This window comes from Accipiter gentilis, chromosome 15, assembly GCF_929443795.1.
Source record: "Accipiter gentilis chromosome 15, bAccGen1.1, whole genome shotgun sequence".
Classification (NCBI taxonomy): domain Eukaryota; kingdom Metazoa; phylum Chordata; class Aves; order Accipitriformes; family Accipitridae; genus Astur; species Astur gentilis.
The window spans coordinates 8440294-8468284 of record NC_064894.1 but is presented as its reverse complement, the minus strand read 5'-3'; the positions used below and the strand labels follow the sequence as shown (position 1 = coordinate 8468284).

General features: G+C 41.3%; 1 protein-coding gene across 1 annotated transcript in view; it reads left to right on the top strand.

Annotated features, from left to right (window-relative positions):
* Positions 1-14943, top strand: part of ELOVL4 (ELOVL fatty acid elongase 4) — a 34020-nt gene extending 19077 nt beyond the window's left edge. The window contains exons 3-6 of the mRNA XM_049818117.1: positions 1831-1911; positions 8273-8444; positions 10594-10721; positions 11231-14943. Coding sequence (XP_049674074.1) covers positions 1831-1911; positions 8273-8444; positions 10594-10721; positions 11231-11506 — 657 coding nt within the window. The 3' untranslated portion in view covers positions 11507-14943. The remainder of the gene's footprint in view (positions 1-1830; positions 1912-8272; positions 8445-10593; positions 10722-11230) is intronic.
* Positions 14944-27991: the final 13048 nt, after the last annotated feature.

Genomic DNA, 27991 nt, shown 5'->3' with positions numbered 1-27991 from the left:
TGTCTTTTCTTGGTCTTAGAGACTGATAGGAGGAAGGTGTTCAAGTTTCAGTTGTTCACTTTAACCAGGCAACTTCTGCTTCAATCTATGTGAAGTTTACAATACCAGCGTGCCACTGCTGTAATTCACATGAGTAATGTAATTGTTACAAGTAAAATGATACACAGTTTGTATGTTGCGAATGACTGTGAAGTTTCTAAGTGTTGCTGAGAACAGAACTTGAATGGGAAGTGCCTTTAAATATTGTTTAAATAATCATCCTGATGGCAAGCTGTATTGTTCATCTGTGATAACTTATGTTAAAATGGTAAGTCCATAAAGCACTGCTAGGTTGTCTAGTCCAAGACTCCCATACATCGGACTCAAATTCAGATTCAAATTGGGAGCAAATTTGGCTTAGAACATGCAGAAGTCCCAGATGCATAGCCCCTATTTTACCACAAAATCTTGCATTTCTTATTCTACTGTGAGGCAGTCTGGTGAATACAGTTTACTGCCTTTTGCCAAGTGAACCTTGGTCAAATTACCCAGTAGATTGCAGTAGAGATTGGTTAGTTTCTGTAACAGTGTGGACTAAACTGTTACCTGCTTTTCTCTGATATTATTAGATGTGCTTGTGCCTGTGTGGGACCACGCTGGAGAGTAGTGGTGTTCCAGCAGTTTGTAAATGGACTTGGATGATGCAGAAGTAGTTAAATGTCTGTGTTAGGATCATTTCTGTGGACAGTTCTTTCACTTCCCTACTTTACCAAACATGCAGCAAATAAGTCCGGAGCTTCAGAAGGTTTTGTGTGTTGGTTTTATCTGGATAACACCTGTCTCTGCATCTGACTGCGCTCCTAGTGCTGTGTGCAAGATGAGATACTGAAGTAAACTTGAGTTCAGTCTAAATAAGATGGAAGTCAGGTTAGCAGTAAGAATAGTCAGTGCCTACCCATGCTTATTTTTGAGATCTTTTTGTATCACCCTTTATTTTTACAGCTCACAATTTACAGGTTATGTTTGATCCACTGCTGTCTTTTTTTTGATCCTTAACAGGGTGGGATTACCTGGCTTTAAACAATCTTGGATCATAACATTTATGAATGTCAAGATTAGAAGTATTACTTGAACCTTATTCAGCTCTAGGCAAGTGTTCTTCTTTCCAATGGGAACTTGCTCAAACGTCAAGTTTATCTTCTCCTGTTCAGGTTATTGCAACATGCTTTATTTGGAGTGGCCCTACAGGAGCACTTCATGTGCTTTAGGCCATTTCTGTTGGCATGAAATGGGGAACTTTTCTTCATCCAGTTTCTCTCAATATGTTTTATGGGTGCTCAGCATTGGCTGTTCAGGGTTGGTTTTTTTCTGGATTTTGATTGGCATACTGTTTTTAAGAATAGTAGATCCAAATTATCTAATCCCTGTCTCTTGGAGAGAGTTCTCTCTAATCCATCATGGGAGCAGCGGTTTTGTCATTCATAGTGAAAGCAGTTAGGTATTTTCTGTCTCTGAAGTTAGAGCCATCAGAGAGAATACTCATGTTTGAATAGCTTAAGGTCATACTGGAATTATTACTAATTTGTACTGGGCTCTAATTATCTGGACAGATACATGCAGGGAAAAATGAGTGCTTTCTTTTTAGTTTACAAGAAAAAAATTAGGTACTGCGTAACAACAGGTTGTTAGAACTAAATAGTGGCTTTCTTCAATGGTATTCTCAGGACTGATATGGATACTTTAAATATTTCTGTTCAGGTAAGTCTGAAGTAGCAAGAAATTTGCTGATAATTGTTATGAATGTGTTTTATGTAGCATCTTTCCCCTCATATATGACTTTAATATTTTCAGCTGTTTTTGTCATCAAGAGCTCGAGGGTACAGCTATGTCTGCCAGACTGTGGATTATTCAGATAATGTTTATGAAGTTAGGGTGAGTATTTCTTTTTTGTATTTGTATATGAATGCGTGTAATATATAGCACTACATGACGGTTTAAGTCTTGCCTGAAAATAGTGTTTCCAAAGTTCTGCTGTCAGCCATGTCTGTATCCCGTTATATTCTCACAGACCACTTCAGGTTTGACTACATTGCACATAGCAGGTTTAACCAAAGTGCATGAGTGTATTTGCATTAACTTTCATCTGACTGCTACAAGTAGGGGTAGTCTTAAAGATAACATCCTTGGCTTCATCTGCGGTTGTACAATCCAGGATAAACTTTGTATGCATACTTTGGTTCCTAGGCCTTGCTGAAGTTTATGATACCAGGGTAACCACAGTAAAGGTGTAGCGTTCTGGCTAGCAAGTAAGATTTGTCAGCATATACTGTGGTTGCATTTCACTCATACTGATAAGGCAACTTTTTGTCTCCTTTATACATGTTTGGCTTCATGAGGTCTTGCTGGCTTCTGGCAAATGTGTTATCAGTACATTTCATTGTAGAAGCTTAGATTTCAAATGTGTGGTTTTTGGAAAGCATTCAAATTAAAATCAAAGTGCAGATGCTTGTTAATTTCCGTACCACTGTTGATTAGCTCATGTACTAAACCTTATCTTCCAGCAGAGCTGACACTTGAGAATCTCCCAGCTGTTCTTGCAAGTTTCACCTACAGATTAGAACATGTTCCTGAAAATGTAATGAAAGTGTGTTATAATCTAAATACATTTAATATTTATAACACAATTCGAAAAATGTCTGTCTACAAGGTGGGTGTTCATGGGTAGTATTACTCAAAAGTTTGTGCCCATGGCAGGGGTGGTAGTGAGAAGGATAGACTGGAGTCTTACACCTTATGTACAATAGCTGATATTGCAGAACAACCCTGTGCGTAGATTTTTATTGGCCTTATGGTAGTCTACTATCTTTCACCTTTGCCAATACTGTGCACTCGGTATTTCAGTCACTAGAATACTTCTGTTAATAATTTTGTTTAAAAACAAAATCTAGCCAAATATAACAATTACTTGACAGGGGTTTTTTTTCAATAGATAAGCAAAATAGAATGCCCTTGTACTTAGCTGGATGACATTGAGGACTGGTATGGCATGTATTGAAGGAATTTTTACATTAGCTAAGTACAAGAGATAATAACTTCTAGTATGCAAAAATTGTGTTTCATAACCTCACTTTTAGGTGCATTTGTTTGTGGGAGGCTGTGGAGGGGTCAGACCTGCTCAAAAGAATTATCTTCTGTTTTATTCATTATGACAAACTTGTGAATTTGCACAAACTTTATTTCTAAAGTTTTAACTTGTAACATGTTCAGTTTGCAACTGAGAAAGTTGAGGAAGAATGAATTCTCAATTTAGGTAAATAAGTCGCAAGTAGAAAACTATACTATCCACAAGTGCACTAACTGAAGAGTCTGGGATACATTTCTGGCCTGCTTTACAGTGTATCATGCTCTGCATTTAGAAGGTACGTTGTTGGTTTTTGACACTGTAGGACAAAAAATACCCTCAAAGCCCTCAAGATTCCTTTCACTATCATTTTTCATAACATAAACCCATAAAAACAATTTTTAAATGTAAGTAAATGTGGGCTTCTTTGCAGTTTTGAGTTTAGAATCGATAAACCTTGTAGCACACCTCTCACACCCTTTTAATAGATCTAGATACTAAATGTCTAGTATCTGTTGGCACCAGGTTATCTCTGAAGAGGAATGCTGTACTGCAACAGTAGAATTAATTACAAATGCAATACCTTTATTTGTAAGAGAACAAGTAAATAAGTCCTGTATTAGTCATATAAGGCAGACTAGGAGTAACTCAAATGGAAACAGCACTGAGCCCAGAAAGCATTGTGGAATATGCTCTGGAAAGCAATAGCTTCATATAGGATTTTATTGTGGGGCTTAGAAAGCTGGAACAAATACTGAGAAATGTGAAGCTAATTGCATATGGTGGTCTAAATGGCAACATAGAAGCCCTGGTATGACCTCTTCCTATCTTTTTGGGAATGTGCCACTATGACGTTGCCATGTAGTGGCCCCTTTTGTCCAAAGCTCTTGCTCAAAATGAGGGGTCAAGAAACCATCCTTTATTCTTCAAGGGAGCACAGAGGGCTGGTAAACAGTTCCACAAAAAAAAAGTTTGGCTATCCTGGGTGCCAGAGAATGTCTTTGCTCTCCTTTCTAACTCCCATTGTGTGTCAAGACAGTAAGCCAATGGTGATTTCAAGGCAACAGTGTAAGGCCATGTGGTGGCACTTCCCCTGTATAGTCTAGCAACACCAGCAATCTGTAGCTTATAGGCCTCTTAGACACAGCCTCTTTGTTTTGCCAGTTTTAAAGGGGTTATTCTTCCATGAATTTGTACGTTTTTCTTCAACTTTATCAAGCTTCTGGGTCTCAACTGACAATTAATTCTGTAGGTAGTTGGCACATAATATGAAGAAGTTGATCCTCCTACTTACTGTTTTGAACCTAGCCGCACCTGTTAATCTCATCCAGGCTCTTGTGGCTGTTGTTTACAAAAGGAATGGATGACTGGAGCAAGCAGGGATGGGAATTAGATTCCACAGTTAGAGAAATATTTGCAGAAATAAACTCCTTTCTAAAGTATTTATCTTCAGGGTGTAGTAGGTAGCCACCTTACGGGCTGCTGGCAGGAAGTTGAGGAGGGTGTTTTGTATCTGGTTATATAAAAAACCAAAATATTCATAGTAGACAAGAAGGAAAAGAGGGAAGAAATCCCCAAGAAGGGATTTTGAAGGAGCTGCAGCTGCATCTTGGAAGAACTTTTTTGGTTATAGCTTAGGAGTCAAAATAATAAATGCAAAGGGCTGAGCTGTTAAATCCATGCTTAGTAGTACTCCTTTGGAAGCTCCAGTATTTGGAGTGAACAATTTCCTAACACTGTCTAACTTTTTTCTGCTTAAATTTGTGTGTCCTTGTTTCCCAGGTCAAGGTTCATCTATTCTATTAGCATTTCTGAAGAGCTGAGAATTAGGAATCTGGGACTGTGCAGATTGGTTAGTTTGTAGTTTTAAGTGTGCTGATTGTAATCATAAAGCTGAGCTATTGTTGTCTTCTGTATTGTAATTGTAATCTGTGGTGTTTGTAATAAGGTCTAGAGCTTGAGTACTTTTCTCTTATAAAATAAATATGATAATTATCTTTAAACTTCTGTGAAAAGGGAACTTGACTTAACAAAATAGACTTCATGGTCCTGTAAACAAAATTCTATAACTGAAGCAGGGAGAAGAGTTCTCTTTAAAAGCCACTTTAATTTTTCATGTTACTGTTACCTTCTAAGAAGTACCTGTCCCTTCAAACCCCTTAGTGGATAACTCTCTCCAACCTGAAACAAGGAAGGAAGGTGCAGGAACAGAGTCCCATATTGAAACAGCCCTCTGCTCAAAAACCCTGCAGCAGGCAGAGGTCATGGGATTGAACCTCTTGTTGACCCCCTTAATCCCAGGCTGTAATGTAATCTTTCTGTGCCATCTGGTGTTTTAACAGACTTAGATTACCACCTATGAAAATTGCCAGAAAAGGTATGGTTGTGACTAGTAGTATTAATTTCAGGAATACACCTTTTTAATGCATATTTTCTTTTAAGCTAAATCTTCATTTCATTCTGTGTCCAAAGAAAGGCTACAGTATAGGTCCTAACTTCTGATGATTTGCAGAAGAATTTTAATAGTAGTCGTCTGCTCCTGACATAGCTTGCATATCGGTGTATTGTTCTACTTTATTTCTGCCCTCTGTCACTGATTGCATGCATGTCTTTGGGTAAATGACTTAACGTCTGTTTCATTTTTTCTACATCTATAAGCTAATGATCAAAACATCTGCATAAGTCATTAGGAGCACTGAAATAGATCATCAGTACAAGAAACCTATCAGGTTTGAGAATAAATGGTACTAAAATTTGATGATAGGAAGAGAGCAAAAGAACTGTCAGGCAAAAAATCTACAGGAACACAAAAATCAGCAGCTATAACCCTGCAAAGAAGTGGAGGCTATTTTTGTTCTTAAGTGATGGGAAGCATTTTGATCAAAAGTTGTAATTCCTTTCTGTGCAAGGCAGGTGGAATTCAAAAGAGGAATGAGGTGTGTTAAATGACTTGTCCAGGAGCATATAGTGAACCTGTGGCATCTTGGGTGTAAAACATAAGATTTTTTTGTTGGATTTTTCTCCACTTACCTTATGACATGGAGCAAAATATAAATTGGCTGTTTGTTTATTGGCTATTTGGCTTATTGTTCCACCGTTTCTTTAACAAAATGCACATCGGCTTTGTAACAGATTTTATGGCAGTTTGCTCGTAACTGACCTGTTGATTCCTTAAAAGTTTCTGGGAAGGAGAGACCTCCAAAGAGCTTGAGTATTGTAGTGCTGGCTTGTCATTTTATGGATACAGTCCGAAGTGTTTATTGTTAACTCATGAGATGAAAAGATGCTTATCTTAAGTTATTTAAGAGATGCAGCTTTAGCAAAGATGTGTAAAAGATGCTGGACTGTTATGCTAATCCATGGGTGTGAGACAAAGCCTTGACGTGGGTGTTTAATAAACACCTGACTACCTGTCCCAGAGGCAGAACTGTACTGGATGTTGAGCAACATGTATATATTGATGGTTCTTGCAGCTTGCCTATGTATCTGGGAACTCCAAGATCAGTGGGAGTCACTTTTCTCTCACTAAGCCTCTCTCCAGCTTTGGCAGATACTAGTATCTTTTCGTATAAAACTGACAAAATCTGCCTTCTCTTCCTGAGACCTGAAGTAGGCTAAATCACATCCAGAGAGTGAGAAGGGTTTTCATTAATGGATACATAGCAGCCTGCAGTTTGGCAACAGGAAGTTGTGCAGTCCCTTTGGGAAACGGCAGAGTCTGCAATGCAGATCTGCAGCACTCTTCTGCTCCTGTGCTGCTTTTTTGCTTCTGCTGTAATCTCTCCTAAAATGGTCACCAGTCCAATTACGGCTGTGACAAACTTACTTTGAGGAGAGATGTGTTCCTTTCCTGCTAGTTTGGAGACGTGGAGGAAAACACCCTGCAGGGCTGTAGCATTGCTCTGTATTGCTCGCTCTTCTGATTTCCCTTTCTCTCATTTGCTTAACACTACGTACGTATTTGGGAAGGGAACCTACTGCTGTCTTAATTTTTTCTCTTCTGTCTCCTCTGGGGACTGAGGGGGTGGCTGTGTTATTTCACACCACGTTAAGGTAAGAAAGTCTTATTTGCCATCAGATGAGTCCTGAAAGACCAGGTGAACTTCTTACAAATAGGTGTGTTGTGACATTGCCTGCTCTCCTTTCTGATGGTGCCATTTCCAACTTTTTTTTTTTTTTTTTCTTCTCTATGTGAGTCACCATCTGGGATATGTTCTGGTCCCACCCTTGCATAACAAGCTAGATGACTTAACAGTGCCAGGAACTAGACTTGTTGCTATGCTATGGAATCTGGAAGGGAGTCCCTACCATCACCATAGCCCCATATCATAGTATTAGCAAATTGCTACACAGAGCTTCTGGGCTTTACCCGGTACAACAATATCCTGATTTCAGCAGGAAGCCATGTTTATGTTGCATCTTGGGCAAGATTCGCTCTGATGGGTGGATTAGAAAAAGAATTTTGGGTGTGTAGCACTGCCCTGTTGGGTAGATGGGTTATATCTCTGCAGCTTGGTTAGCTCCTGTGGTCTCATTTCTTCTGTTCCCTGAATGGCACAGAGCTACTGGGGGAATGCTGCTTTCCGGAGAGGGTTACTGAGCAGGCCAGAAGAAGCTGAGGGGAATACTGCTCTAAGGGATGTGAAATCTGTACTGCACCTAGCTTGCAAGAGTGATTTGGTATCTTCCCACTGATATGGCTGTGGTACTGAAAGAATTTTATATAAGGTTTCAACCTTTGCAACTTCATTTTATCATAATGTTTCTGCCTCATTGTTCTGACCGCATCAAAGTGTTGCCTCATTAGTATGGGAAGCCCTGTGGTAGTCTTCTCCCGCAAAGCTTAGGATGGAGAATGAGAACACAGACTCCCTATGTTTAACTGGTAAGCTATTCAGAGATGGCAAAGCTTTTAGTTATGTTAGCTCTTTTTTTACAATTGTGATTTGTGAGCAGTAGACTCAGAATAATACTTCCATGTCCAGAATAGATGAATGGAATATTGTTTTTGTTGTTCATATACCATCAGTTGTTTGATGACTCCACCTCAACATTTACTGGGATTGGGGGAAGGAAGAGGTATCTTTCTCTTGCAGCAGATCAGTGGAGAGAACTTTATTCCATTCACCTTGGAATCACTAAAACTTCTGTGTTGTCTTTTTCTTATTGCAGATAGCTGCTGCTTTATGGTGGTATTATGTCTCTAAAGGAATTGAATATTTGGATACAGTATTCTTCATCCTGAGGAAGAAATTTAACCAAATTAGTTTCCTTCATGTCTATCACCACTTCACCATGTTCACCTTGTGGTGGATTGGTATTAAATGGGTTGCAGGTGGACAAGGTGAGTTCCTTTCCTCCCATACCCTTTTGACTGGACACAAGGGGGAATTATTATTGTTTGGGAGCAATGGAAAAAAGTTTTCGTAGACTTAAAGTTATAATATACAAGACTGTTTAAATGGCACTGAAGCAGTGCCTTAGCTTTAATGCATGCAGTCTTCCTCTGTGGGAAACATGGGGGAGGAAAAGATAATAGGGCAATAATCTAATGAATTGCAAAGCTTTTTTTTTTTTTTTTTTCCTCATGGGCACCAATTGCAAGCCCAAAATTCTGTCTTCAAAATTATCCTGGTTCTGTATGAAATAGAAAGATGAATGTGTCTTGCCTAACTTAATTTTTGCAGATACAGAGAACTGCAAAATCTAATTATGGGCCATAATCTGTGTGCAAATGTAATGAAGTTAATGGAGGTATTATTTTGGCATTGTATCTGAGTTTGGCGTTTGCTTTCTTTTTTATTAAGAGGCATGTATAAAATTCTGAAACCTTCCCTTGAAGGTGAGCCAATAAACCTATTCATAATGACACAAGTCCATAATTCATTATCAGGCTTTTTTTTCCCCGGCTTCCTTTCTAGAGCCCCAAACAAAGAATGTCATTCCATTGTACTTGCCACATCCTCCTTTGCCTGCATTGTACCCTTGTTGCTGTTGTTTTGCCTTGTCCCGCTCAAATTATAAGCTCTACAGAGCTGGGGCTTCAGGGAGAGCACCCTGTTTTGTTTGTAATGTGCTTTGTAGGCTTAAGACACTGAAAATAACATGTAGTAAACACCACACCAAACTAATATTTTGGGGTTGGTTTTTTTTCAGTGTAATGCCTGGGCGTTTTATGGTCTCATTTACTATAGATATTTTGTACTGAGGGATTACTCTATATTCAAAAGAAGAAATATTTAAAATTAGTATCTGTGACTATCCTTGAATTTTGCCCAAGTAATCTGCAGGATGCAGGTACTCAACCAGACATTTCATGATCTTTGTTGGCTACTGCACCCATAAAATGAGTTTATTGGAGACTGGATGCTTACTTGTAGTCTTACTTAGAAATACCCTGGATATCTCAAAATGCCCTCTGCATTTTCAGACTTTTCATGCTGAATATCAGCAGTTTTCAATACAACAGTTGCAACTATTTCCAAATTTATTTCAAGTTTTGGTGTTCTTGCACTGCCTCTTAGTTTCTAGCCCCTGCAAAAGGAAAAGCAACAGTTGCTCTTCTGCATTTATGTAGTGCTACTGCATAAATGTGGATAGATCTATGTTCTTCTGTTTTCTAGTTGATAGCACATTGCTTACATAGACAGATCTATTATAAACTAGACCCTATTATAACTAACTGGGTCTAGACCACATGGGCATCTGAGCTGTTTGATGTCAGCAGCTATTGTCTGTATTGTCCTAATTTTATACATTAGAGCCTTTTTGAGCCTCTCTGGCAGTGTAAGAATACCTTAACAGGGTATAATTTGTTTCTGTTAAATGGCTGGTAATCTTGACAGAGCTAAGAGATCTTAATGCAAATGAGAACTGTCATCTTCATTTCCAGCATGGATCATTCTGGAAAAAGTTATACAGTGTGTTTATATATTTAAGAATGCTGGATATTTTAAGTCATAAACAAAGAAACTAAAGTGGAGCAATTTAGACAAACTCACTTGGCAATGCCCAATTGTTTTGTATGACTTTTCGGCCTATTTATTCAGACTTCCACATGAGTTTCTTGACTTCTGCTGGGAAGTGAACCTTCTACATTTAAATACAGTTTAGAAGATTTAAGTTCAGAACCTGATAGTTTATATTTTACATTGTCAAATACAGCTTTTAATAATCCTTTAGCAAAAGAATTGCAGTTATGCTACAATAACTAATGGGGAATCCATGTGATTTATGTCTGTTCAACAAAAATCTTAGGAAAAGTTTTTGCATAAGTAGTTCCATGAAAGATGTGACATACTACTTGCATGAACAGCTATCTGTGTCAGCACATGTTGGCGGTCAGGTCTATACTGTACTATTGAATATTTCAGAGATGGAATCCTGGCATGTCCTGTGCTTTATAATTTTTACTACCATATGAATAATACTAGAAAAGACTTATCTCTCTTTTTCAAAATTACATTACAATCTTCCCTTCTGTTCCTGCACAGCTTTTTTCGGAGCTCAGATGAATGCATTTATTCATGTCATTATGTACATGTATTATGGATTAGCTGCCTGTGGCCCTAAATTTCAGAAGTACCTGTGGTGGAAACGATACTTGACCATACTGCAATTGGTAAGTAAAATTTCTCCCTTTATCTCAGAAGGTCTTCCCTCTGAGTGGATTTGCATTTGCAGAGCTTTGGAACAGATGCTGCTCCTTACAAAAGTTCTTCACTGTCTGATACTCACAGCTCAAGTTAGAATGCTTCCTGGAGGTGGAAGTATTTATTTCATTTCTCAAAATAAAAGCAGCATAGATAAGAGATATGCGAGTAAGGTCTAATACTACTTTACTGGTTGTTTCAACTGAATTGCAAAAACCTGTTCAAAAGATAGAGAAAGTCCAGATCTCTTAATGTCTTCTCATTTTCCTATTTCTGAAAACTGGTGCCAGGTACTGCAATAGATTTGATGTTCCTGGTCAAGCCTATGTATTCATGCATGATGTGACAGCCAAATACAGCTTCCCTACCACCTCCCAATTTAGCAGTTTTCGTAACTTAATGCATCGGTATACATTGGTGCAGTCAGACCTACAGAATATATCCAGACCTTTTTGATTCTGTATTTTCTATCTTTCAGGTGCAGTTCCATGTGACTATTGGCCACACAGCCTTGTCTATTTATATTGATTGTCCTTTCCCTAAATGGATGCACTGGGGTGTCATTTTCTATGCTGTCACCTTCATTTTCCTGTTTGGTAACTTCTACTATCGGACATATAAGCTGCCCAAGGAATCCATAAAGAATGGCAAAATAGCAAATGGTGCTGTTGCAAATGGAGTAAGCAAACCAGAAAATAATGCAGTGGTGGAAAATGGAAAAAAGCAGAAAAAGGGAAAAGCAAAAGGAGAGTAACTTGATCCAGGCCTTAACCATTGTTGGCAGTGAGGAACCTCCAGTTTGGTTTATAAAAGGAAGAAAAAACCACTATCTGTACCAATTAACCTTAGGTTACTGAAGAGCTAGAACACAGATATTTTCGTTATTTATGAGGATTGTTTTAAGAACAACACTAAAGTTGAATTTCTATTGTAATTATGTAATTATCATGCATACGGTCTCTGTGTAAACTTGTAGACTGCTGGTGTTGGTGAATGTATGGAAGAATTGCAGGTGATTCCATGTTTAGCAGTCCAAAAGTTAATACTACCATTGATACAGGCAGTTTTGTTGGCACCCACATTTCTTTGGGGGAGGGAGGGGAAGGAAGTAGCATTTGGATACTTGTGTTTTCTTTCCAGAAAATTATTAAATTTCAAATTATGACGTATTATCTAATCAGAATGTGCAACTTTTCTTGTCCTCCTTGGAGAGTATCTTCAGACACTTTACACTTATGTGCTGTCAGAACAGTGTTTGACTTTTCAGACATTACTTGATTTAATTGAGTGTCTGTTACAGTTTGTTTGGTTTTTTTCTTGTGTGGAAATATACCTACCTCTTCATCTGCTGAAAAGAATATTGAGCATTAAATAACTGGTTTCTGAAACATGGAGTCCTCTAATATAAATATCCGTTAACACTAATTCAGGAGAAAATATGATTTCCTGGGGGAGTAAAAGGGTTTTGGGGCGGTACTTTTTGGTCAAGTCATCAATAACCTTTTTCATTGTAAACTTAAAATTTTGGAGTGGTACTTTTAATATAACTAAGTGAAGAAAACATTTTTAAGAATGTATAAATATGAAACAATGCATTGTTTGAAGCAAGCAGTAAAAGTAGGCCTGCTGCTTGTTATCTGTGACCTGCATTAAACCTGTGGTACTGACTGATAACTGAAAATGGGAAGGTAATATGGTGGAGAGAAAACAACAATATGTAATTCCATTGAGAAATGCTGTGTGTATGGGTAGTCATGCTAACCACAAGACAGTCACTTTATTGGGAGAGAGAATTTGGTTAAAAAGTACTAAATACAGCAAACAAAATGTTGAAAATGCTGCTACTGCTTGATACCCATCAAAACTACATTTGGCTTTTTTTGGTTTCATATTTAGACGCTAGCAGCCAAAGTATTGCTAGTAGTCAGGCCACCATTTTAATGTGAAAGTCAGAGATGGGCTTCTGGAACTCTATTCCCGAAATATTCTCAGCACTTTTCAACCTAATTGACAAAGTGATTCTGCTAATCTTTTTTTATTCAAAACTGCTAAAATAAGTAGAAGCCTTTTAGATGGCTTTTCATCTTATGTGATAGATTAATGGACTTCTTATTGCTCCTTTTGTGAAGAAAATATGGAAAGAGTTATTCTCCTTCCAAATAATGTGATTGCTAAGAGAGATGTTTTGAGCTCCTCGGCATGCAATGAGTGTAAGACAGGAGTGGAATTAGAAACCATATCCCAAACTCCCGTGTTCCTTGCTCATCAGTGCAAGAGCTGCGTTGTTGCTGTCTAAATGCATTCCTCCGAGCTCTTGTCAAAAACATATTCATAGTTAGTGACAAACTTGCATCTGGCAAGTGACACCATTGTTGCAGGAAAAAAGTATGTGGAGCTGTAGGTGTAAAGTATGTGACACGTTTAATAGTTTTTGCATCTTGATTATCCCTTTGTCTGTTTATAATATGCAAACAGGTCACATCATCTGTGTCTCAGGTTTGTCTCTTGTCTATACTAAAAACTTTCTAAACCCAAAAAACAGGTCCTAGGGAAGAAAAGGTTGATTTAGTCTGTTATATTAAGAAATAATTCCTAATGCTGGCGTTGATTCAGCTGGAAGATAGATAGTTCATCCATAATCTCCACCACTGTGGATTTTACAGCAGAATATAGGATTGTGAAAGAATGTCTCTGCTGAACTGTAATGCATGTGACCATTAAGTTTCCTATATGCTGTGTCTTGTGATTCTTCCAGCCTTTGTACTGATGCTTTTTGCATTTGCATCAATCTGTATTTATGTAGTGTGGCATGGGGAGGAGCGATAGTGGTCTACCCTTCTTTCTTGGAGAGATGCCACTGCTGTTAACCAAGCCAAAATGCTGGCTGACTGGGTAACTTGGAATGGCTAAAGGAGCAAATAACTACAAAGCAAGCTAGCAGATTTACAGCACGCCTGCTACTCCAAGGTGATGGCTTGTGTGAATACACTTACCCTACTGTAAATTCAAGGTAGCTTATCCCACTTTGATTAAAGGGTAGCTTCTCTCTATTTGCCATGGGATGCGGGCAGCTAACTTGCAAATCTGTATCATTCCTTGTATTGTGTTATATTGGTTGTTTGCTCTGTCTTTCTTTAAGTAAGCCAGATCAGATAAACTGATACTCTTAATGTGATCTAGCTCTGAAAGGGCATACTGAGAAGTATTCCAGTACAGGTTCAATTATGCCTTTGCTACACTTTGTAAAGTAAGAATTATGTCTTGCATGTTGGCAGATATTTAAATAACTGAAAGTCAAATCTTCTCTCCCCTTGTCATGCATGAAAGCTGCTTAAAGTTGATAACCACTTGAACCTTATTGGCAGAACTTGAGTAGAATCCTACCCTCAAACTCTGGGGCGCTTGGTAACTTTTAAGAAAAAATGAAACAATGCATTGTGAGAATGCATGCATACATACGCATCACGTTGTCTGGCCCTGTGGGTAAAACCAGTTTGAGAGATTGGCATTTCCTGGCGAAAAAAAAAAATCAGTTATGAAATTGCTGGAACACTGCTGTTTTGAGTCCATCTTCTGCAATATGGCTTTACTAGGTCTATTTATGATATATTTGATTGTTCATGTGACTTGAGTCCCATTATGATCTTGAGTATAATGGCCTTATTAAATGTGCATTTTTGTAGGCGTGGTCTTGAGTGCAATACTTCTGGTTCTGACTATGCAGCCAGACTCACAGAATACAGGGCTGAACTTGTACGGCTTTTCTTTTTCAAAATTTGAGGCAATGATGCACATGTGAGATACTGTCAGATTTATTAAAGTCATCGAGTCCAAGGCACCTCTAGAATTTTGCCATAAAAGTAATAGAATATAGGTACAAATGTTTGTGTTTGCTGTACGCGGAACTGAAATTTAAATTATATCTACTTTGCATGGTTTGGTTTGGTTTTTTGTTTTTTTTCTAAATGCTTCCAATTTATTTAAAAGTGAAATTGAAACCATTTGGAACTTTTCTTTTTTGCCAATGAAAGATACTTTTTTGCTAACAGTTCTGAAGCTCTTGGACCAGAGTCTCATAATTATTTGATGCCATATAAGTAATACCATTTCGTTTAGCCTCATCTCTAGCAGTGACAGTTGTTGGATTCTTTTAGTACTTTGTCAGTGTAAAATAAACACAAATTATCTATATGTGTGTGTGTGTATGTGTACACATGCATAGTGTATGTGTGTGTATATATATATGGGTTCTTAGCAGGTTCTTTCCATAGCTGAAGTAAATGACATTTCTTTAATGTGAAGTTGGCTGGAGCTAATAGAACAGTTCTTACAACTCGAGCAGTACAATGAAGCAGTTTTCATTGATCCATAGCTCCAATATCGGTCTTGCAGTCATAAATAGTATTTGTCAGTCATTTTAGACATAGGATGGCAGACAAGCCAGAGCCATTTCTCCCAGTGTAATACATATTTTGAGGCGTCAATTGTAGATTCTAAGGGGAGGGACCTCAACTCAGAGGAGCTGAGGAATTATGCTGTTTTATAGTAGGGATTATTTTAAGAAACAATAGGAGTAACTTGCTCCAGGTAAGTCTTTGAAGTCATTATGATCAAATTCTCTGTTTAACAAAATGCTTTTTTAATAAATAAATAAGTAAATGTTTCTCTGTAGGTTCAAAAGCGTGGCCTATTTGATTATATGACCATTAACTACTTCCAGCTCCAGATCAGGAGAAAAAGATGAAGGCAAAATAAAAATGCTGCACGTTTATTTTTTTTTTAGGTTAACCTTAGGGCACATTTCTTCAGAGTAAGCACTTGACCTTCATGTGCTGGAGAGGCAGGTAAGAAAGGAGTAAATAGCTATTGTGCTGAAAGGTCTCACTCCTTAAATAGCTTATGAGCACACTTGCTATTTCATAAAAACTTGAGTAAAATTGTTCATGGTGCATAAAGTTAAACCTTGCATGAAGTTAGTGTGGGACGAGAGTCATAATGTTTAAACAGGTATTTAAAATTAGATCTGTTTCAGTTAAAATTGAAGAGAATGGGGAGCTTATTAAGTATCTGGATAGTGTATTTATCTTGGTTAGAAGCACAGACTAATCCAGTTCGGCACCTAAAGCAAGTCACCCATATGACATCTCATTGTGTCATGGTTTTATGAGTTGGCCTCTTTACTAACGTAAGCAGTCGGAGCTCCGTGGAGATCAGTAGGGTGGCTCCCATTTACCTGAGAAGAGTACGTTTAACCCTAAAGAACAGAGAAAATACTTGCTTTCTGCCAATACCCCGGGAGGATGAGGGAAATGTATGGTTCAGAATGCTGCTTTTGCATAAGGTGTTCATGCTTTTGTAAACAATAAAAATAAACATTACTTTTTTCATGCTGTTTGAGTTTGGTTTTATACGTTCCGTAGAATATTCTTCTGTGTCCCGTCTTGCTTCAGGATGCTTGCTGATTTTACTGTGTTGCACAGGTTGTGTTGATGTAATCTGTTATAGTGCCCAAAAGTTTGAGAAAAACATTTTTGTGGCACATCCTCCCATTTTAAGGTTATGAGGACTTTCTAATTTTGGATATTGCCTCAAAATGGTCGTCTAGTGGCTTTGAAGTCACCCTTAGGGAGTTGACTGAAAATAGGATGTCCACTTAAAAAACAAGTCTCCTGGCTGTACAGCACATGTAACAGCATCAGATTTGGTCCAATAATGGTTCTAGCTAAGAAACTGTCTCAATCAATCTTCTGTTTTGAGAAGGTGGTGGTAAGAGACGCTGTACGCAAGGCTCCAGATTGTTTGGACTTGGAAGTATTAACAGTTAGGAATACAACTGGCCACGTGGTTTAGTTTTTGCTGGGTACCGCATTGTGTTAATGTGATGTCTCATCCCAGAGAATCTGGAGCACTTCTGGCAGTAGGTGTAATTCACGGTTACATCTTGCTGTGTACAATAAGTTCCTTCCTAGCCAGTGCACCAGGTATGGTCACTGTAATCAACCTTACAATACCGAGTTGCACCCATGTTGCACTCCTAGCACCTAAGTGCGAAAAGCTACTGCGGATGTCAGCTAGTAGAGAATCAAGTCTGCCATCATAGCAAAATATGGTGTGGTCAATTATCTCTTGCATAATTTGCAGCTGTTGCTTCAATCCATTGCTTACACCCTCCCTGGAATCAGAAAATACACCAAGTGTTCAGAGCAGGGTTTGTCCCTTAGATGATTAACCTATGCTGGTGGTAGGCGCTCTGTCCGGACATCTTTTCCATAATACTTAATCCCCACCAGTAATTAAAAATAAGCACACGTGATCAAGTTAGATTCATCAGATGATTGGCTAGAATAGGCTGGATCCTCCGTTTTGCATGTTGGGTTTTCTTTATTATATCACTTGCTGCTTAATGTCCAGGAAACTGGGGTTGGGGGAGAGGTTTTATGACCTGTTTGCTTGCTTGGCTCAAAGCACTGGAGTTCCCACAAGAGAGTGGGTGAACGCAGGCTGTAGTCTTGGACGCAAATAAATGAAGCGTGTACTCAAAAGTCAGTTCTGAAGGCAATACTTTCTATGGACTAGTGCCTTTCAGTGTCTTTATATATGCTTGGGACTTCTAGATAGCCTAACAAATGCACACACACTTTTCTATTGATTGCCTGATGTGGCAGTGACATCACATTTGACTTAATTACAAAGATGTTTATTGATGGGCAAGATTATGGCTCTTTTGATCATCGCGGCGCCGGTTGTCCAGGGCCTGATTAGTGCACGCTGGTCTGATAGCATTAAACGGTGCTGGCAGTTCCTGCCAGAGCACCATACAGTCAGTACAGCTTTGAGGAGAAAAAGCTCTTTGCTTTTTGATTCAATGTGTGGGAATATATACGAGCTCGTAAGGCCTCACTGCTATCTGTCAAATCAATATCGGGTAGGTTTTAGTCTGCTAAATGGGAAGAAATCTTTGATTCTTGAAATGATTCAAAGATAAATGTCTGTCCTTATCTTTAGATTGAGAACTGTTCATCTTGCAGCGGTATCATCTTAAATGTATTTCACGAGAAAACCACCTTTATGCTGGTATCTTCTGGAATGTGTTTATGGGAGAAAACCAGAGAAATATGAGAAATAACTTGGGCCAAAAGCTGGAGAACATGGAGTAGTCGCTTCTCTAGTTTTGCCCTTGCCTCTAGATGTTGTAGGAGTTAGATGACTACTCTATAACTGTTACTTCTGTGTATTTATTATTTATAGATGCTGTAACAGTATACAGGTAGCGTACTTGTGCATAAGTACATTCTGGAGTACATAAAAATTGCTTTGTCTTAAATTACAGTAGAGCGAGCTATTTATCTAAGCACAAATGCTTGTAGCGGAAGTAATGACAAACATTGTAGTCCTGTATTGGCAGGACTCACAAGTAATTAATATTTACTCTGTATTTTCTGATTAATGATCTTCAGACCTTCTGAGGAGCTCCTTGCAACAACACAAAGCTCTGTGAAGATGAGCATTACTATATAACTGCTAAAATTTTAATAACTGCTAAAAATTTACTTTGCAGAGCTCCTCTTGCTGCTTTGTTTCTTTTTTGTAAATGTGTCTTCAGGTCAGGTACTTGCTTACTAAATTATTCCAGAGTGGGATGTACTTCATAGAAAGATCTTGCAGTTGTTGCAAGTGAGGAAAATGCTAAAATGGACGCTGGGGTGTTGTGCAGTCAAGGGTTTCAAGCCCATGGCATCGCTTGGTACGCTGGCTTCGCCTCAAATGCTGCTTGTGGGCACAGGGAACAGCAATCTGGATCCATCCAGCCCACTATGAATTTTCCTTACTGGACAGCAGATTCTCACCTGGGATTCGGTGTCTGACCTGGTTTCCACACGTTTGGCAGAAGGGGCAGGAGAAGTCCTTGGGCCAAAAAGGAATTTCTTTTGCAGTTTTGCCTACTCTCAAAATAACGAACTTGGCAGGGGGTGCTTGAATGTTTGCTGACAGCTTGAGGTACGGAGTTTGAAGAAAATATGGCTCTGGATTCAGTACTTGTAGAGAGCCTAGCATGCTTTTTGGTTCTTAGTTGCGTGACATAAACCAAATGTGCTGGAAATACTCCAGTTAAATAGGAAAAAAAATTAAAAGCCGCTACCACCTTTTAGGATTTGTTCAGAAAATGAGGCTTTATGTAGTAGCTAGCTTTTTACTGAAAACTTCCCCTTTTTTCCCCTTTGCTCTCTCTAACTGCTGTGCATGCCTTTCTGCTCTGCTGGGGTGGCTCCTTGGATGAAGATTGCCATGTGTGTTCAGGAAATAATTTACTGCTGTGATTTGTCGCTGGGGCTTTTGACATGACTTCTCCTATGGTCTGAAATCCCGAACGGCAGCCGCACAGCCTGAGCAGGTTGAGGAGTAACAGTATTTCGCACATAATGGTCTCAAGGCATCGCTACAAAACTGGGTGTTCTGGATACGATAAGCTAGAAAAAGGAACAGCTTTTATTAATTTTTGTCTTCCTGCTTAACAAATACGGGCCTACAAGGACAAAGTCCAGTTTTGTATTCTCTGATACGAAGGTGTATTGTACACTCATAACCAGAGCTTGTGGCTGCAAGAGATGGAGAGTTTACTGCGCTATAAAATCACTTTGTTAGAGATTTTATACTGAGCTATTCTCTTCTGTGATCAGAGTTTAATAAAAAAATGGATTTTTATATAAATCTGACTTTTGTTTTTTATTTCAAAATCAGGTCACTAGTACAAATATTTTCTTGTATGGGTAAAAATTCTCATCCGGACTTCACTAGCTAAGGACACTCTGTGGTGCTAACAGAATTTATAAGAAGAGCTCACTTACTGTGTAGACCTCGCATTGCACACTAAGATATTCAGAGACTAATAGAAAAATGAGTACCAAAACCTTTATTTTCCATTTAGTTTTTTTTTAAAAAGACTTTACAGTGAAGGTATAACTACTTCAGTAAAACACTAGGAGAAGTGGCAATGTGTTTTGAACATACACAGTGTTGGCTGTGGCAGATTCCTTATGAGAAAAACCTGCTTTGTGCTGCAGACCGGTGCATGGGCAAGGTTTTTTTCTTGCTTTCTGACACTTTATTAAATCTGCTTTTGATAAGGATCAGATATGAGAGTGTACGTGCAACGCTTGTAGCTCAAACTCTCCTGAACGCCTCTGGTTGCACCAGCACTACGGAGTACGCCTGCAGTACCGTAATGGTAAGCAGTTGGCATAAGTTGTCTCACAGGTCTATAAATCTCTTGGACCTGGAAGGTGTTGTCTAAAGCCTGTTGAAAGCTATAGAGGTACTGATTTACTAAAATCCTTGAACTGAACCCTTAGGACGACAGCTTGAATTCTAAATTAAGCAAGCCTGTATTTTTTTTTCATACTTAAGACTCACATGTTGCCTCGCAAAAATAGGGTTCGGCTCAATTCAGCACCAGTTTGAGGCAATTTCTCGTTCTTTCAGCACCTTGAGTCTTTGACCTTATGAGCCTCTGGTCCTGCTGCTGGCTACCAGGGAGCAGCGCTGGGCTCTCAGCGGTTCCTTGCAAGTGTTAGAAGATGGCTGCTCAGCGTCTAGCAAGGGATGCGTTAAGTAGAAGGAATTAATTTACTATGTCTGCAGTGTGTTTTGTTTGGAGTTTTAACAGCTTGAATAGGGCCTATGTGGGTATTTTCATCTGACCCAAATATTCTTGGTATTTTCTTCACATCATGCCCTGGTGCATGTTTTTCAGGGAGGGTAGGAGCATGCGCTGGGTTACAAACGTGCACGAAGCGTTAGTGGTTTGCTTGCTGTTAAATTGCAAGGATGCTGAAGATAACATGTTGTTTTAGCCGGACAAGTGGGTTTGGGTTCTATTCTCAATTTAAATTTTGGTGTAGCAATTTTGGCAGCATAACATCTTGAGGTAATGCGGGGGGGGTTTTTTGTTTGTTAGACCAGGCACAGAACGCTGTACAGTAGCTCCTACACTGAGCAACACTCCCTTTGTAAGCATAATGCTGGACGCCAAGATTAGCCATCAACGTTGTTATGACCTGGTGAGCAGCGTATTCTGGATCTGAATTATGAATTTCAACAAAATTCCATAATCTGTCGGAAAGTAGATATAGTCAACAGCGTTTTTTCTAGCACTGTGGCTAGGCCAGGACATAGAGATACGTGCCATTGTTAGCTGCAAAAGCTATGTTTAGGAACCAGGAATAATTTTTAAAAGTCACTACGTTTAACACAACTTTGTCATCTCTTTCTTCAGCATCGAGGGACAAGGTAAAGAAAAAAATCCCTGTGCTCACTGAGGTTATTACTTACTGTTCTTTTTGTGCCCTCTCCTATTTTAGTAGCAGAAGGAACCAAATTAAGAAATGCCCTCATTATTGCTTACTAATGCTACTTATTTTAAGAAAATCAGTATCAGGTTTTAAAGTCCCAGCTGGAACCTGTTTCTCTTTGTTGCTTAGATAAAATAGCCTTTACAGTCATGAAGAATGCTTTAGAAAAGAGATTAACGATCCACTCAGTCAGAGATGGGGGGTGGGCTACTTGTATTTCCTGGTTTCTTTTTTCAGCTGTTATAATGCAGTCTGAATGTTTGAGCCAGAATTTCAGTTCCTGAAGCTGGAATTTCTGGAGCAGAAGAAGCATTTTATGTTGGCGAGGAGGACTCCATACATGCCCAGTGGGATGGCCCTGGCATCCTGTAGACAGTGGAAGAATTAGAAATCATAGGAATATTTGGCCCTGGCCCCCTTTTAAAATTAAAATTTTCTCATCCCTGGTAATTCCTATTTCTTGGGACTGGTTTACCTTTTGGGACTTACTGGACTGACCAAACAGCAATTGAAATAAGTAAATAAATAAAAATAGCAGGTGTTGAATTTCTGCTGCAGGTAGTTTAGTGGGGAAGGTGAAAATTCCCGTAGCTGGCAACTGCATCCACTTACAAAACATTTTCTAGCTGGCACTTGGATTTAGCAGGTTTCGCACAACGTGCGAGCTGTTACCAGATTACACTACACAGGGACGGGTACAGGTGAGTGGTGGGGGAGGCCGAGCCAGCTGGGTGACGCGTTTCACTACAGTGTTTCCTTAGGAAAACTTGGAGCCTTTCCTAACTGCTGATGTTCTCTAAGGAAGAGCTAAATAATGTCCTGGCATCAATAGGTAGGGCGTTTCTGCAGCTCCACCTCCTTGGCTTTAAAACTGTAACTGATGGGCAATCTTAAAGTGGCTTTTCTGGTGTCCACCTACCGCCAAAAGCAAAAGCTGCTCTTTCAGGAGCTTCTCAACATCAGTAAAAGACCACTCTCGGGTGTTCAGCTTTGGGGTATTTTTTTCCCTTAACGGGGAAAGGAGACCAAAAGGGAAGACCTAGACTTTACCTGGAACGGCTACCGTGCTGTTTAACTGCAGGGGGTTTGTATGTTTTCCAGTGGCTACAGGCAAGGATGAGAGAGGGCTGGACAAGCTTTGAGCAGACACCCTTTCTGCAGTGTGCTGTCATGCCTTAACAATAGCGTTATCCCTCCTGGCAGTGCTATAAAGTCAGGAGATTATTTATTCAACAATAAAAAGCGGGGTAGGTAATTTGTGTTAGTGCTAGCTCTTTCTTAATATTTTTTTTTCTAATAAAAAAAGACATTTATGAAGTGGTTGGAATACTTGGTAAAGAACCAGAAGCAAGACTTGCAAGAACTTGGGTAAGGATGACTCTCTCCTTTGATCCTGTTCCTTCCGCAGCCGTGGCAGGCTAACACACGGCTGCTGCTGCGTCTGCAAGCTCTGCGCAGGATTTACCGTGCCGAGGGGCTGGAAATGAGGTCCCCAGGTCACTGCTGCCTCCCGGGGCACAGTGGTACGGAGAAACACCGAGAACTGGCAGAACTTTTGCTCTCCTGCCCGTCCCCAGAGCGGCCTGGATCTCCACGTGCAATGGATATCCTGCAAGGCGCGATTTGTACCCTCACAACTCTTGCAGTTTCTGGGCTGCGATAAAAAAACAAATGAGTTTGCGCAGCATTAAATAGGAATTTCGCTGAATGCTGAAAGCGAATGCCAAATCCCCGGTATCTTGTTCACGAATAATAAAATCTTTTTAATTTGGGATGTAATTAGCTTACATCATAAAGGTTTTTTAGATAAGCATTTTCTAACAAACAGCTGAAAAACAGTCATATAGAAATATTTGTAGTTGCTTGAAATTGCTTAAAAAGCCTCTAACGCAGCAGCAGTTGTGTTAACCATAAAATCAGAGTGTTTACTTTTGCTAAGTGTGTCTAGATACACACACCCAGACACCCATGTTATTGAAATTATCATGTTGCGCTTTTCACTTTTGTTTTGAAGGTGCATGTATTTTACCTTATCTTGAGTCTATACAGGCTATTTTCTCTATTTCTAATGTTAAAATGAAACTAATCTGCTGCTGCTGTATTTTTCTGCAGCTCTTGCAAAGTAGAATGTAAAACCCCCAATCTCTTCCTGGTGTTACTCACGAGCAGTCCCAGGTACATCAGTGTATTGGGTTTGCGTGGCGGGGTTTTGGTACTGGGGGGGGCTACAGGGGTGTCTTCTGTGAGAAGCTGCTAGAAGCTTCCCCCGTGTCCGACAGAGCCAATGCCAGCCGGGGCAGAGATTCCCCTGCAGCCCGTGGTGATGAAGACCCTGGTGAGGCAGGCTGTCCCCCTGCAGCCCAGGGAGCTCCACGGGGGAGCAGATCTCCACCTGCAGCCCGGGCAGAGAGGACCCCACGCCGGAGCAGGGGGATGCCCGAAGGAGGCTGTGACCCCGTGGGAAGCCCGTGCTGGAGCAGGCTCCTGGCAGGACCTGTGGCCCCGTGGAGAGAGGATCCCACGCTGGAGCAGGTTTTCTGGCAGGACTTGTCACCCCGTGGGGGACCCACGCTGGAGCAGTCTGTGCCTGAAGGACTGCAGCCCGGGGAAGGGACCCACGCTGGAGCAGTTTGCGGAGGACTGTCTCCCTCCATGGGGGCAGGGACCCCACGCTGGAGCAGGGGAAAAGTGAGGGGTGCTCCCCCTGAGGAGGAAGGGGCGGCAGAGACAACGTGTGATGAACCGACCTCAACCCCCATTCCCCGTCCCCCTGCGCCACTGGGGGGGAGGAGGTAGAGAAACCCAGGAGTGATGCTGTGCCTGGGAAGAAGGGAGGGGTGTGGGGAAGGTGTTTTTAAGATTTGGTTTTATTTCTCATTATCATATTAATGGGCAATAAATTAATTTCCCCAAGTCAAGTCTGTTTTGCCTGTGATGGTAATTAGTGAGTGATCTCTCCCTGTCCTTATCTCAACCCACGAGAACCTTTCGTTATATTTTCTCTCCCCTGTCCAGCTGAGGAGGGGAGCGACAGAGCAGCTTTGGTGGGCACCGGGTGTCCAGCCAGGGTCAACCCACCACACAGGGATGTGCCAGCTCAAGCACCGAAGAGACAGCCTGTTTTACAGAGCAAGCAGAAGTGTTTGTTTCCACGTGATTTCGAGCGCAAGCAATAAACACGCATAGCAAAAAATAAATTGGCATTGCCAGCGCTTCGAAGGGTGTGAGCTGCCACCGGTGGTAATTTCAGTGTGATACCTGCCGCCTTCCCCTTTGCAAAAGGCCGCTCCAATGATTCATGCGCTTGGCTACCGAGGTTCCCGGCTTCTTAAACCACACCGCTTAGTCTTTGCCTTGGACCCAAAATTTTCACATGGTTTTTAAAAGGCTTTTTTTGCATATGTGTGTGCGTTCACAGAGCCTTCTTTTGAAAGAGAGGCGTTCCCAGCCTGCGCCCCAAAAGACGGGGCTGGCAGCGGGCAGTCACCCTCCTCCCCTGCCTTACTCACCTCGCTCTTGCTTTTCCCCGCAAAGGGATGGAGCCGTGTCCTCCTTCCCCACGGGCGACAGCAGAGACACCAAGCTGCCGGGAACTCTCCCGGGAAAGGGGTGCCTTGCCCTTTTCTGATTAGGCTGCAAAGTTTAGGATGCTGACCCAAACAGAAAGCTGGGAGGTGCGGGCACCTCCTCCCCTTGCTTTACTACTGGGCAGAGGAAGGAATCACAGCGCTTCCATACCCTCCCTCTTCTTTTTTTTTTGCTGGTTCCAACCCCGCCACACCAGCCCAGCTGCTCACCATTCCAAAGAGCCTTCAAAATCTTTCCTAAAAAGCATTACATTTTTATTTTTTTTTTTAATTAGCACAGATAGCAATGCCTACTTTTTAAGAGGAACAAGGAGCTCCGCAGCGCTCCAGCCCTGCCAGGGGAACCGTAGGGTGCTGGCGTGGTGGGTGGGCAGCGATTCCCACGGCGGCAGGGCTGTGCGGCCGCGCTTTCCCAATGCCTCCGGTGACTGATCCACTTGGCAAAGCAGCTCTTCTGGTTACGTTTAGCTCCTTAATCCCTTTCTTTTCCTTTCCAGAAGTGACAACTTTTCTGTTTGCACCTCCATTGCATCACCCCCACCCCCCCCCCTCCTTAACAGCTGCCCTGCATTTTTTTGCCTAACAGCATGTAATTAGTCAGCTCAGGTTTGTAATAAAATATGACGCCCATTTAATAGACTGAGTCACCGGTAGAGCCAAGCAAAATGAGCCGATGGGAAGGATGGCAGGGGAGATAACGCAGGGCTGTCAGCAGGCGAGGGGCAGGCCTGCCTGGCACAGCCAACGCTCTTCAGAGGCAGCCCGGGCGACACCAAGACCGAACCTGCTCATCTTTCCGTGTTGCTTTGTGAGGTTTTGGCATCTTTTCCCACCTTAGCCAGCACTTCTGCGGCGGGAGCCGGATTGGTCAATCCCTTCCATAAGCGATGGGCATGAAGGGAGGGTTAGGCTGGGAACTGGGGAACAAAAAGAGCGGGTAGAGCCGAGAGGGACCGCTGCCCCGGCTGGGATGCCCACCCTTGGGAGCAGGGGAAGGGGTCAGACCCCAGCGAGGGGGTGAGTCTTTTGGGGGGAGCCGCCAGCCTCATCCGCAAGCTGTTGCTGGCGTTTCAAACATTGGGACCATTTCTACGTGTAGCATTTTTTGTTGCCGGTTGTGGTACAGTCACATCGTTAGTCTTCATTAGAGGGTGATAAAATACGTGTGTAAAACCTCCATAAAACCAGCTGATCACCAGCATTGTACTTTATGTGCTCTGGAGTGGCAAGATGCAGCAGTTCTGTGACATTATAAAAATCTCCCTCTTGTGGCTCAGAGATAATCAAAGCTAATGAAGAGTTGTTCTCGTGCCGCTGATAAGGGCTTTAGGGCTTTGCATACAAACAGCTAAACTGATTGTGGTGGGTTGACCCTGGGGGTCTGCAGGGCTGGTGCTCTCACATCTTCTCACTCCTCTCTTCTCCGGCTGCAATTGTGCGGGTTTTTTTCCCCCTTCTTAAATCCGTTCTCCCAGAGGCACTACCACCGCCACTGATGGGCTCGGCCTTGGCCAGCGGCGGGTCCGTCTTGGAGCCGGCTGGCGTTGGCTCTGTCGGACACGGGGGAAGCTTCCAGCACCTTCTCACAGAAGCCACCCCAGTAATCCCCCCACTACCAAAATCTTGCCACGCAAACCCAATACCCCCTGTTTTCCAGTGCCATAGCAAAGTCTCTGAAGCCTGCTAAGTGAAAGGGTAAAAAAAAAAAAAAAAAAAATTCTCTCTTATCCACCCCTAAACTCTCAAAGCCAACCCCAAAGCTCTGGAGAGGCTGCTGAAGCCTCCTGTGTGGTGGGTGCATACTCACAGAGCGTGTCTGCAAAGCCAAGACTATGTGCGTTGTGGGGGCCAGTTCATTAGAAAACCACTTTTAGAGTTTGCTGATGCTAGTTAACTTCTTCCTGCAGTCCCACGCTGTCTTGTAGGTGTCTCAGAGACCTGGCTAAAACACAGCCAGGAATGATACAGATTTTGAATGTATTATTAGTAAACCGAGGTGACTCACGGCTTTCAAAACAGCGGTGTTATCACTGCCTCATTCAGCGGAGAGTGTGGGGTTTTCGTAACAGAGGAGCCAACAAGGAAAATGTACATCATCGGGCTGTTGGGTACGTCCCTGGGCGGTAGCACTGCAGCCTGGCATCAGTGGAAAAGCTTCAAAGCAATTAGAAAATCATTGGACTAGGGAGTATAAAACTAAAAAATGCTTACACACTTGCTGGAGATTTTTACTTCAGGAAATAAAATTTTTAAATCATTCTGGAGGGTTTTTTCAATAATGTAGTTGAGTTACATCTTGTATCTCCTCCTGTACCCCACTCTTGCCTCTTTTTAATACTTTCACCTATCTTACTATGCGATATACCATATTTTTACATAAAATTATAGAACAATTTAGCCCAGGAGGTCTCTCTGAGGACCTTCTGGTCCAAACACCTGCTCAGGTCAGGGCCAACTTCCAACGAGTGAGAAGCTCCTCAGATAACCCCAGCCCATTACTGAAAATATGTTCTCAACGAACACTCACCCTTTGGAAACCTCGAGCAAGCCAGGGACAGGGCAGAAGGAGGCTGGAGGTGTCTCAGCTGTTAGTGGAGAGGGGGGACTACGGAGGATCTGAAATAAGAGGTTAGAGAGAGGGTTCGAGGCTCAACTGGCCCATCATTTACCTCTCAGAGAGAGTCTGGTTTTCTCTTAAATCACAACAAAAGGACAGCCAGCTACTTGCTGGAAATAATGGTAATTCCCAGCAAAAAGCAAAACTCCACCCTTCTGGCTGGTTCAGAAATTGAACGTTCAACAGTGACCAACATTTGGCATAAGAACGGTGCATGAGGTCCAGCTTCAGGAGCCACGGCCAAAAGCTCCACAAGAAAAGACGACGTCAAAAAAGGAGGCGATCTTACAACATACCACCAGGAAAGGTCCAGAAGCCTTTTAAGCTGGCAAAAGTACTGTATTTTTTATGAAATTTCCAGAAGACCAGCGTTGAGCTTGTGCTCTTGGAGAGAAACGAGATGTGCCTGATGGATGTCCCTGAAAAACAGCAGGCAGCAGCTGCAGCAACTCCCTACTAAGGAGACGGGGGAGAAGAGGTAAAGACAGATAAATATTTCTGTTATGCATTCAGAAAGAAGCAGGATGGTATATTGAAGCAAAATGAGAGAAGTCATATTTTTTAGCTGCTAAGTTATACGTGAGGACATTAAAAATCTGTATTAGACATAAATAGGTTTAAGTCTTGCTACATACCCAGGAGGCCTGGAAGATCTGCCTAGGAGATAATTGGCCCACTCATCTTCA